The sequence below is a fragment of the Rhea pennata genome, chromosome 12 (genome assembly GCF_028389875.1).
Source record: "Rhea pennata isolate bPtePen1 chromosome 12, bPtePen1.pri, whole genome shotgun sequence".
Taxonomy (NCBI): domain Eukaryota; kingdom Metazoa; phylum Chordata; class Aves; order Rheiformes; family Rheidae; genus Rhea; species Rhea pennata.
Window position 1 is genome coordinate 18,021,406 of NC_084674.1, and position 12,124 is coordinate 18,033,529.

At 38.4% G+C, this 12,124-nt stretch overlaps 1 protein-coding gene across 1 annotated transcript in view; it reads right to left on the reverse strand.

Moving 5' to 3' along the window:
• HDAC11 (histone deacetylase 11) overlaps positions 1 to 8,418 on the reverse strand; it is a 32,329-nt gene extending 23,911 nt beyond the window's left edge. The window contains exons 1-3 of the mRNA XM_062585491.1: positions 8,333 to 8,418; positions 6,784 to 6,932; positions 3,589 to 3,689 (exon numbers count right to left, since the gene is read on the reverse strand). Coding sequence (XP_062441475.1) covers positions 3,589 to 3,689; positions 6,784 to 6,932; positions 8,333 to 8,334 — 252 coding nt within the window. The 5' untranslated portion in view covers positions 8,335 to 8,418. The remainder of the gene's footprint in view (positions 1 to 3,588; positions 3,690 to 6,783; positions 6,933 to 8,332) is intronic.
• Between the last annotated feature and the right edge of the window lie 3,706 nt (positions 8,419 to 12,124).

The window sequence follows — 12,124 nt, forward strand, 5'->3', positions numbered from 1 at the left end:
CAGCCTCAAGGGAAAATTCACAGAATCAATACCAAGCAACTAATGTGATGTTATATTTAGAAGCTCTCTGGGACTGAGCTACTTAAGTCCATCTTCAGCAGATAAAGAAAGCAAGTTTAACTTGAAAAAATAAATACGAGAAATCTTAAGACTACATGGAAGTTTATCCTTCACAGAAGTCTCCAGATCAAGGTAAGAACATACTATTAATAATAGGGTACTGCACTGCTACAACCTAATGACAGCCAGGTGCCAATGTCAGGAAAACCAGCCAGCAAGAGGTTTAATAGATACTTCAAGCCGTAAGAAATACTCTGCAGCATTCCCTACAGAGGAATGCTGTTTAATGCACAGCAGTGCAAGTACTTAAATCTGCCAGATTTTGTTACTTATAATTGTGTATCCTTGTTCATTTTTTTCTACACATTCAAGAACCCTTACCATTAAAATATTTTTTTTTTACATTTCTACCATTCTTACCTTGATATATTTCCATGTGAACATTAATGTAAGTAGAAAAAAAACATTTTTGATCAAAAATGTTTATAGAAAGCCACTGAACTTAATTTTAATCAATGAAGTTTAAAAAAAAAGGCAAGGAAAAGCACAATGTAGGAAGCAAATAGAGACAGTGGATGACAGCATGAAACTCATGAACTGAGGAACTAGATAGGGGAATATCAAGGACTTCTGAAGGTGCTCATTTTATCCAGATCAAAACCACATTTTCAGTTGCCATGTCTAAGGCCAACTAAAACAACACGCACAGCTCAAAACTAATTCTATGCTCTTTGCTTGGATACCTCACACAGCCAGAAATATCACAGGCTGAAAGGATTACTTTTATCAGCCTGTTTCTGCTATGTTAATTCCCAACTGTCCAACAGCCCTTGTTAAATACACTACCTGTAGCAAGTTCACCATGTGACAAAGGCAAGCATCTCTTGTCACATGGCAGATGCACCTCCATAATAGGGCAAAAGGAGTCAGAACCTTTTTAAACTTTAACTAAAATCTGCATAATTGAGAAATACATAGAACAGTGATCAGGAGAGTTTAGAAGTTTTAATCATCTGTGTCACTTCAAGGGTATATCCTGCATACACCACTGACAAGCATGCTCCGTAATATTTGCATTTCAGTATTCACTCACATGTTATAAAACACCTGAGAGTCAGATAAAAATGATTTACATGTAACACTCATCATCAGAAACTCTGAAATTTCTAGGTTTAATTTCTTTGCCTATCTCCTTCCAAAATCTCAGAATGCAGAAAATTCATTATTTTACATAACACTAGAACAAGATATTGAGTGGAAAAGTGCTGTAGGCAAACTGTACAGAATTTATCATTACCATAGGGACCTATACTCTTCAGAGGTAATGGTGGGGAGGAGGGGAGGGGACATCATCTCTATTCAGAAGGTCAAATTTTGTTGCAAAGACTGCTCATGTTACCTTACACAGGGCAGAGGGACCCTTCCTAATGCAGGACTGAACTTACAGTATTGCTTGATCTACTTCCTGCATACAGTTTTATTTCTCTTCAGCCAGCCCTCAGCCTATCTTTAGGTCAGCTTAGACAGCTGCTTAGACACTAAACACCTCCTCCTCTTCTAAATGTGTATGAAGTTTCCTAGCAAATTCTTCTCTAAATTTTAAAAGAATACTCAAGTGATCCCTTATTTTAAGGGGCCTAATATTTCCAAAAGACAAACACCTTTGTAGTCCTTCAGAGATGTGGTAACACATAAAACCATGCAAATTATTTGTCTCAATTAAAAGAACTAGAATTAGTGCTTGGAGAAGGTACTATATAAAGGATACCCTAGATGTTTTCATGTCCATTTACAGTATTTTTCATTTGCTAAGCACTTATCTTTATTGCTTGGCAGGAATACCCTGACAAATATGACAAAAAGAATGAACCAGAAATATAGATTACCTGAAAGCACAAGACACTACTGTTTATGAACATCAAGACAGTTTATACAGACAATTCTCTGTAAAGATGCCCTATATATACTAGAAATGTTATAGTATGTCAAGCTTGAGTTATGCACATTACACCTTAATTCTTTGCTTCAAGAAGGGATTTAATAAAGAGAGGTAGGTGATTCTAAGGAATCGAAAGCTCAATAGCATGCACAGCTGTAATAAGATCAAATCTCATGATGCATAAAATTTCAAGCAAGTTCATAGCAAAGAATGAACAAGTGTAAGAGCATGAAAAAGGAAGTGAACAAAAAAAAATCAAAGAATAGACCTCTTATTCAGAAAAATTAAGCATTCCAGAAATAGCAATACAAGCATTCTTTCTACTGTTCAAGGGCAAAAATAATTCTCAAGAAAGCCTGATTTTGAGTTAGGACAAGCAAGATTTTTAATGCAAATTCCTTCTCTACTTTCCAAGCAGAGTTGTCAGATACAAATGATGTCATCTACACTCATCTACTATCCAATTCCACCTACAGGTGACTGAGTTACTTGCAGAGAGATCTCATATAAATGTAATTTAAAAATGCAAACATGCAAGTTTAACAGATGTTCCATTTAGAAATGCCCAGTGTGTTCTTTATTCATTGCCAGTATGTAAACCAATAGGAGCTGGTATTGGAGACCTTCACATATAGATAACTTGCAAGATTATAATTAAAGCTTGCCTCACTCTCAGGTCCCTATAATTCATCTTTCAACTTTTTGTATTCCAGTAACACAGGCAGGGTCTTTAAACATGAAGCCATTACTCCCCCCACACAAAGACTGACAATCACTACACAAATATTCTTATGAATTACATAAAGCTTGAACCTATAAAGCAATCTCTCCATTTAAAAGACCATCTCATTGTATAATCTATTTCAATGTTCTTCAATATATATTTTCAATTTGATATAGAGTACATCAAAATTTACCCTTTTAAAGGCTAAAACCCTATTGCTAAGGAGAATATTGTTTGCATTTCAAACAATTTTCCTCATGTTTAACATTGCTGAAACATCATTTTAGATATAAAATATACAATAAGCAAGATTTCTTCCACACATTAAGTGCTTTTGAAAAAGAATAAGATCAAACATATCAGTCATGTTAAGGTTAATTCAAACAAATTTTACTTATTACCTTGGAGTTCTCTCCCAGAGAACAGAAGAGTTTTCATTCATGAAGTTGCTTTGCCAGTTATTATGCAGTTTTTAATTTCTACTACCCTGTATCATAACACACATAAAAGACCCAGTTTTTACTCTGGTGACTGAACATTATAAAAATCAAAGGAAAAATTCATGGACTTGACTTGCTGAAAAAGTGAAAGAGTAACTTTATGTTGATTTTAGAATTACAGCATTGCAGCAGAACATTTTTCAAGTTACCTGTGTAACATAGCAGACCCTCTTTTGTTCTCTTCTATAATTTGAATTGTCTACTATTTTTATATTTTTCCTTCAGTATTCTCAAAAATTTTAGAATTCAAAATATGATGCCATTTTACAGTATGTAAAAGTTGATTTTACAGTGAACTTAGTAGAATATCTGCTGCCCTTGACACTAGACAGCTTGCTTGAAAAACACATCAGTAAGTACAGTACCTTTAATTTATTAAGGTAGCGCCTTGTGTGAACAACCAAGAGATCATCTTCAGTAGCTTCTCGTGCCTGTACAATCAAGTCATCCACAACTAGTTTTTCTTCTGAAACAAGAGAAATAACAACTGGCATCATATATCATGGCAGGGTGAAATATAGGAAGTTAAGCCAAAGATGCTACTTTGCAATTCCTTCATCCTAGATGTAAATCACTATAACACCATTTTTGTTTTACTCAGTTCTGACAAGTTCTCCAAAAACATAGTCTCTATACATTTAAGATATTAGTGTGAATATAACAAATATTGTTTATGGAAAAAGTTTTCAGAATGCTATCTTCTCAGTCAATCTGAAAGACAAGTAGGGCACAGATGCAATAAGAATCACAAGACAATTTAAAGCTCAGCGCACTTGGGAAATCTTAGTGTTCATACCAAGAAGTATTCACTTCCATCCTTTAGTACACTTTAAGAAATTCCACAGTTGACATTAGTATTTAATTCCCTAAATCAAAGCAGAGAGAAAAAAGATTCAAAACAAAATAATTACTAGGATGCTTATGGAATTGAGAACAGACTTAATTAAGATATTTAACTCTACACCCCTACCTACATTTAATTCAAGAAATATCTATGAGCAATACCTTTTCTCAGTGACCAAAAGATAGCTTATTTAAAGCCTAGTTTTACAAGAGCAAATTAGCAAACATCCCTCCAAGATTTCTGTATATGACAACATAGCAAAGATAATACATTAAGGCATACATCTAGCTGTACTTGCCAGAAAAAATCTTAACTTTAAGTGCAAGGAAAAAAAAAAGCATTGCAGAAATGTATGTTGCTATGCATATGATCATGACAAACAACAAATAAGGGTACAACACTGATCTTTCTAGACAAATCTTGATATTTAATTATTTCAGGGCTGCTAAGACTATCTTTCCTCCTGTCTTATATATATGAACTTGAAAAAAATACAACTTATGAATTATTTTTCCCCTGAAGTGCTATAGAAGAACACTTGTAACAATACTTGTTCTGGCATGCTTTATGGTCCCCCTGAACTGAGACCAGAAACATTTCACTCATTCTTGTTAGAGAGTAAGCCAAAGTGCCAACAATGTTATTCTTGGGGAAGGTAAATGACTTTCATCACTGATTTTCTAGAAAATGATCAGCAACAGTGTAGATCAACTGTTGCCATCAGTTGCTACAAAGTTAGAGGAGGTAAAGATCAGGAGCTCCCTGGAGTATTTTGTGGCTTCTTCCACCTTTACAAAGAAAGCGTGAAGTGGCTGGGGATGCAGACTTTCTGCGAAAGATGGAAAGTGAAAAGTGGACACTTCACAGACCAGAGCTAGAAGAAAAGCCTTTACACAGAAGGAAGGGAAAGGCAAAGACACATGGTATCAATCAGGGAAATGGTTGCGGAAATAAAGACTTAGTAATTTAAGGTTGTTAGAGGGAAGATCTAAAACCTCAGTAACTGAAAGGACTCTTAGAATTAATTTAACTGACATACAAATCAGCCTGAATTAGGAAGGGTAGCACTTAACTGCAAAAGACTATCAGTTGAAGAATTACACCTACAGAACAAGCCTGGCTCTGGGACCACCTTTGTCTTAGCAAGTATCAAAGAACAGTGGATTTTCTAGACTTTCTTTGTCCTCTAAACTTGATCAGCAAGCTTAAACTTCAGATGAAGCGATGACAAGATTTTATAGGCATCTTAACTAGTTGGTTCTTTCATTTATAGCTCCTTAAAGTGTTTCTGCATGTAAATTTCATTTTGGTTAAGCAACAATGACTCATTTCAACAATTTCTGCCTATCAGAGTCATCTTAAAGCTTTTCCCAAACATAACCACAATAACATCAAGGTCGATACAGAATGTGGCTATAGAAGCTGCATTGATCTTCCTGCTTGAAAAAGGCTATTTGCCAGACAGTCTGCCATCTCAGAACTAAGTTCTGCCCCATGTCCATTTTAATGCAGCAAACTAATCATTAACACTTCTAGTTTTTCAAGGTAAATGGAATGCTCCCTTCCTTATTACATCCAATACAAAAGCAATGAAAGCATGATGGCTTTATATGTTATACACAGTACTCCCTGCATTGCAATTCAGGTCTTGCAAGCCAAACATTTTGTAAGCTTGCAGTTAACACTGGAAGAATTTTTCCATTCACTTAAAACTGGAGTCTGTGTTCTGTTTCAGGTTCAGGTTTACTCTTCAAAAGACAGAAAAAAAAATGGAGCTGCAAACAGTAGAGATCTTCAAGAGCTAACTTAAAAAAATTTCAGTTTTACATTAGCATATGAGGACAATGTTTTTACTACTTACTTGTCATTAAAGAATTATTAAGTATTCAAACACGGAGCTCTGGGCTATGCACATCACATGCTAGCATTCCGCACCTACCAACTTTAAAGATAATTGTGGAAATGGTTGTCAGAAATTCCACATTGCTGTTTCTTGTAAAGTCCAAGCAATGAAATTCTACCCAGTTCATGCTTCTATTAAAATTGTAAAGACCAGAAATCTTTTAAAATAGCTTATTGCATTTCTGCATTCATGTTTCTTCACATTCCTTTTTTACTCACTTTTGTCAAGCTCTGGGCCAGAATGAAATTAACAAAAATTGGTTACTCTGACTAGTATTATTCATGCCTTTAGGAATAGCTAATTGTTTAAAAACCTTGCATTTTCAATCACATTTCAGGGGTTTCACTCTGCACAGACACCATGACTGGGACAAAACCAGAACTGTGGGCTTTATTTAGTACAGTAGGCTAAAACATGTGTTTTCAAAGGACTGAAACAAACCTATCTATTAAGTGTAGAACATCTGCTCTAACATCAGGTGTAATGTCTTCTTTTAAATATTGCATATGCAATTTCTTCAGCAGTGTACAATAGATGACATTGAATTCACCTCAGAAATCCTAACAACCAAGTTAACTTGCTAAGGTTTGAATCTGCAAATATATACATATATATATATATATATATATATATAAAAAAAAAAAAAAAAGAACTTCATATGTGATGAAAAGGGATAGCTTAAATCTACAAAAGGGGCAATTAAAGAGTACAGTCATTATTATGCTTGCAAATACTAAAAGGTCTGTTGTAATTACCTTTTTTATAAATCAGCTTTTGTGCAAATATTGGTCTAAGAGGTACTTGTTATTTTACCTTTTAAGAAATTGATTACTTTTCCCCATTTCCCTGCATCAAAAGGATGCAGTTTCTCAAGTCCCATAAATGTGATGTTGTAGTCTGGAGAATACACGATAGGCCAGCATGCTGATGGAACATCCTGATACAACTCAGTTCTGTGAGGCCTTTAAGAAACAAACAACCAAAAACTAGTCACTACTTCCAGCAGTCAATTACTTTTAACTTAATTACAAATTACAAATTGGAGTTCTTATTGGTATCAGCTTTATAGTAAGAATGGTTCCTGAAGCTGCTATGTCCCCTAGTTACCAAACAACAAGCAAGCGCTCCCTTAAATTGCTCTTCAGCAGTAGCATTGGGGAGATTATCATATCTCATTTCCAACTAGTACAGTTGAACTCATGAACAAACTAGTAGTGGGGGGGGGGGAAGGAGAGATAATAGAAGACTGAAAAACATGCACTAATTAATTACATAAACTTGACTGCAGAAAAGAATTAATGAAAATATTTGCTTCACTCTCCTGGCCTTTCCAAGCTCATTAAACAGTAACTCTTAGAACATACACCCAGTTTTTCAGTCAGCATAACCTTAAATAGACTCACAGACTAGACTCACATTTTAAAGTTTGTACCTAAACATAGTCCCCCCCCCCCCCAAAAAAAAAAATCACTCTTCCTACATATGATGCATCTAACAATATAAGATTGAAATGACTTCCAGATCCTTTCTGCGAAGCAATAGATTATTTTACAACTAGCCTGGTAGAAGTAATAGCTTTGTATCTATGTCTCGTTCTCCATCCTCTGCCCAAAACCCAGTGTTATCAAACTATGTCTGTGATATATCTTGCTCTGCAAAACAATGTTTGCAAAAGACTTCACAAGTTATTGAGCAAGACAGAAGGGTTCTTTGTCAGGTGAACAATACAAACAAAAGCCCCCTTATTTTCAGCCTAAATATGCTCAAAAAAGCCTTCTAAAAATCCATTAAGAAAAACCACACACACACCCCCAAAGACATAATTGAAGTTTTTTAACCTAAGTCTACAGTTTCTATTCCCACATAACTCCTACACACTGTTGAGTCAGGCCTGTTGTCTCACCGAACAATAAAAGGCAGTTTCCATAAAACATAAGGAGAAGCCCGAAACTGTTCTACTTGCCTCTATGAGAAAGGGGCTTCAAGAGCAGAGAACCTGAGAGAAGCGCATGTGCCAGCCTCCCCGCGCGGGGCTTCCCTCCCGGAGCTCACCCGCGGGCGGCCGTGCCCGCGCCGCCCCGCGGAGCCAGCGCACCGTGGCCGCCGGCACCCGCTTTTACCTGCCCCCGAGTCCTCCCGCAACCGCCTACCCTAACGCTGCCGCGGGGGGGGGGGGGGGGGGGGGGGGGCAGCCGAGCAGACCCGCGGCGGCCCCACCGGCGGGAGGCGCAGGCCGCCACCGCCGCGCCGCACGGCGGCACCTGGCCGCCCAGCGCCACCTGCTCCCGGGCGGGCCCAGGGCCGCGGCGGGCGCGACAACCGCCTTTCCCGAGAGCCGCCGCCCGCCCGGCGCGGTACTCACATCCCCCCGCCTTCCGCCGGCAGCGCTGGCAAGGCCGCGCGGGGCAAGGGGCGCCCCGGCTCCAACAGCCCCTGCGGCCCAGCCCCGCCTCGCCGCACCGCAAGGGCGGAGACACGAGGAGCCCGCGTGGGAGGGAGGGGTGGGCGGCCGGGCCGGGCCGGGCGCGGAGCCGGCGGCCCGAGGGCCGCGCCGCCTCACAGGGCACGGCCGGCGGCTCAGGGAGGGCAATCGTTAACGGCGTTTGGGGCCGTTCGCCATTTCCCGGCGTCCCTCGCGGCGGCCGTTAACGGCTCGGGGGGGGGCATTTCCCGCCATCCCTCGCGGTGCCCGTTAACGGTTGTGTGTGTGGAGGGGGGGGAGGGGGGTATTTCCCGACGTTCTCCGCGGCTGTTAACGGCTATGGGGGGGGGGGTCGTCGTCGTCGTCCCCCGCCCCCAAGGCCAGGCTCAGGTGTGGCACGTTAGAGGCGGCGGCTCGGAGAGGTGGAGGCTGAGGTTGCTGGATTAGGTCAGGAGTAGTGTTGGGGCCACGAGGAAATGTTGCTGATGAAGGTAAAGTCACCTGTTTTTAAAATCTGATTTCCTACAGAAACGGGGCTTGCACGGGTTGGCTCCCTCGTTAACATATGTTACAATGGTCCAGTGCAGTTGTACGTGACAGAGGTGCAGAGCTTTCAAAGCTGTCCCACTCCCACATGCCTGAGGAGAGCTTGTGGCACATGTGAAGTGCAGTATCAAACTGGGGCCAGGTTGAACCTGAGTCACTGCAGGAGCTTAGGGGTCTCTAGGCCTTCGTGCTGGACTGGCAGCATGCAGGGCTTGGGGCAACTGTAGCTTTCGCTGCTGCTGAGTGATGGGTGTAGTAAAGGAGCTGGTACGTTCAGGGAGAGCTTATGTCTTGTGAAGGCAAACTAGTGATTTTTGTAAGCAACATGTAAGAGCTGACACAAAGTGTGTAACTAGCAGAAAGTTGGTGGAGTGACAAAGAATTTTCATGTGTACTCATGTATTTTCACTACTCACAGAAACATGTTTTTAACATTTTCTTGCATATAGCAGTCTATGTGACATTAATGGCAGACAAAGACTGTAGATCAACTACCAAAATCAGCCAGATAAAGGAAACTAGAACACAAGAAAATTAGTTTTTTAATATCATGAAAGTTAGAAGACAATTTTATTCAAATCAGTAGCAGTATCTCCATTGATTTTGTTAGGCCAAAATTTACCAGGAATTTCTAACTTCACAGCTACCAGATGCACCAAAAAAAAACTTGTGTTCAGGTCAATAGCCGTTTCTAAGTGTACTTTACTTATCCTACTTGAGTATATATGAGAAGCATTTCTTGTATAATTATACAGCTAGTCAATAATACCATCATGAAAAATGGTTCAATAGCAGTAATATCCATCAAAGAACTGATAAATGTACAGAAGTATTATTTTCTCAAGAGAAATAATGTCTTTTTATGAGAGTTTCAGATAAACGGCTTCTCTCTTAAAATATGTTGCCTTTGGCTTGGCATTCAGTTTTGATGGATGCCTGGACTTCACCTTGGTATTTATTTAGCAGCAGGAGTCTGTTATCCCAAGAAAACATTCTGTCCCTTTGACATTATCTTTTAATTAGCATTTCTTTTTGTTCTGGCCCTTTGTGCATATGCTTCTGTATTAGTTCAGTATATCTACCTTTTATTGCTTGTTACTGACTGCTGAATGCTTGGTACTTAATTAGCATTTGAGTGTTGCTCGGTTAATTAGTTACAAATATAATGTGATGTTACTCCATTTTCATATAAATTAATTTTAAAAATTGGATTTAAAATAAATCTGCAGTTTCCTTATTTTTGGGATGTTGTAAGTAATTTTTTCTATGCCATCTGCCATTAATCATTCAGATCCAAACTATGACACTTACACCTCTCAAAATGGAAAGTTTGCTTGCTATTGGTTTTCCCCCCAAAAAAATCAAATGAAAATGTTCCCTCACTCATTCTGCTTAGCTGGAACATTCATTGCTTTCATTTTCCTCCTCTTGTGGAGTAAGCTGGGTTTTTCTAACTTGCAGACAGGGCTAAAGTAAAGCTGATTCCTAACAAGCTGCTCAACAGTACCTTTCTCTTTCTGCATCAGTTGTCAAGGTGTGCTCTCTTGGAGGCCCCCCAAGAAAGTGACAGCACTTCTATATATTCAGATTAATAACTGTTCACTTTTGCTGTGATCTGATTCTTTTTGGCTTCAGTATAAAGAGAAAAATCAAGACATGTACCTACTCCAGAGCTGGGCGCACTATTTAAAATATTATAAATTACAAAATATTTTCAGTAATTTCTCTGCATTCTACATATATTTCTCATTTGGGCATTTTGTGATTGTTATCCTTAATACTGCAGTAATTCCAAAGAGTTCCAGTTATGCACTTGGAATGCTGTATGAGCCAGCTATAAGTGGACAGTCTTCACCCCAGAGATTTTACCAATTGTGCAAAAAATTGCATTAGTTTCATGATGGCAGTGAGCCTTACTACTGTCAGTTATCCTACTAACAGGTTTTAAAGAAGCCATATGGGGCATAGTGTTGTTTAATCTGGTCTTTTTATGTAGGAAGGTAACAATTTCCTCATGAACTAGGCCGAAAATATGAAAATCACCCATACTGGACACCCTCTGTGCTCCACTATTTCTTTAGCAGAATTTTCAAGGCAAGTGAATTGGGAAAACTTACAGACTGCTAAAATTTAGCAGAAACAGAGCTGAGCTAATAATGAAAATTTTGGCTGACTAGTCATTCTGAAAAAGTTTTTAAAGAAAATTTGGGGCTCAACTGATTTTTTTATATCATTGCAATATTTAAAATAAATGACATTTTAAAATGAATCAGTTTATACTGAAATTATTTATTTAAAATATATATGTGAAATACTTTTAAAAATCTGACTCAAGAAACTTTAACATACATTCACAGAATGTATTGGAATAACTGAATCTATACTTTTTGATGAAAACTAGTTCTGCTGAGTTCTAATCTTCAGTTTACAAATTAGAAAAGCAAAGCAATAAAAATAAGTCAGCAACAAATACAGGAACATGACCTAAGTCTCCTAGAATAAAAACATGTGCTGATAGCATGCAGAAAATCATCACAGACCATGTAGAACACAGCTTTCTCTAAGTTTCTTGGTATCCTTTAAAAGTAGGCCCAAAATTCTCAGTAAAAATGAGGAAAGGAATTAATTACAACCTAGCTTGTACAGTATACCAACATTATTTTCAGACAGGTAACTCTATCTTCCCAAGACAAAGGAAATGTTTTCCCCTTAAACAGTTCTGCTTCTGTTGAGACAAAGTGTAACTTGAATGGTTTTGACAATATTATGGATAACACTAGTGTCCCATTGTAGGGAGTTTATTAATTGTCACATGCTTGAAAGCACAGGCATATCATTGTTATAATAAATAGCCAGCAACCTATTAACTCTCAAGGTTTGGCTAGTTTAATATGCCCTTAATCATCAAGATCATTTATTTCATGCTGAAAATCATAAAAAGCACCTTTGAGAAGAGAGGGTTCTTTCCAAAGAGAAATAAATTTTTATAATGTGGCTTCAGTTTGAAAATGATTCAAATAAAGTTCCGTGGAATTCTTTTCAAGCTGTTTGTTATTGCTCTTTTTTAAGTGCATGGATCCACCTGTGCAGATCCATTTGAAGATGGATCCTAGGGTCAGAATTGCTTCTAAAAAACAACTTTCAGACAAGCAGAAAAATCTGTCTGGTGTCCCCTATGAAAGAGAT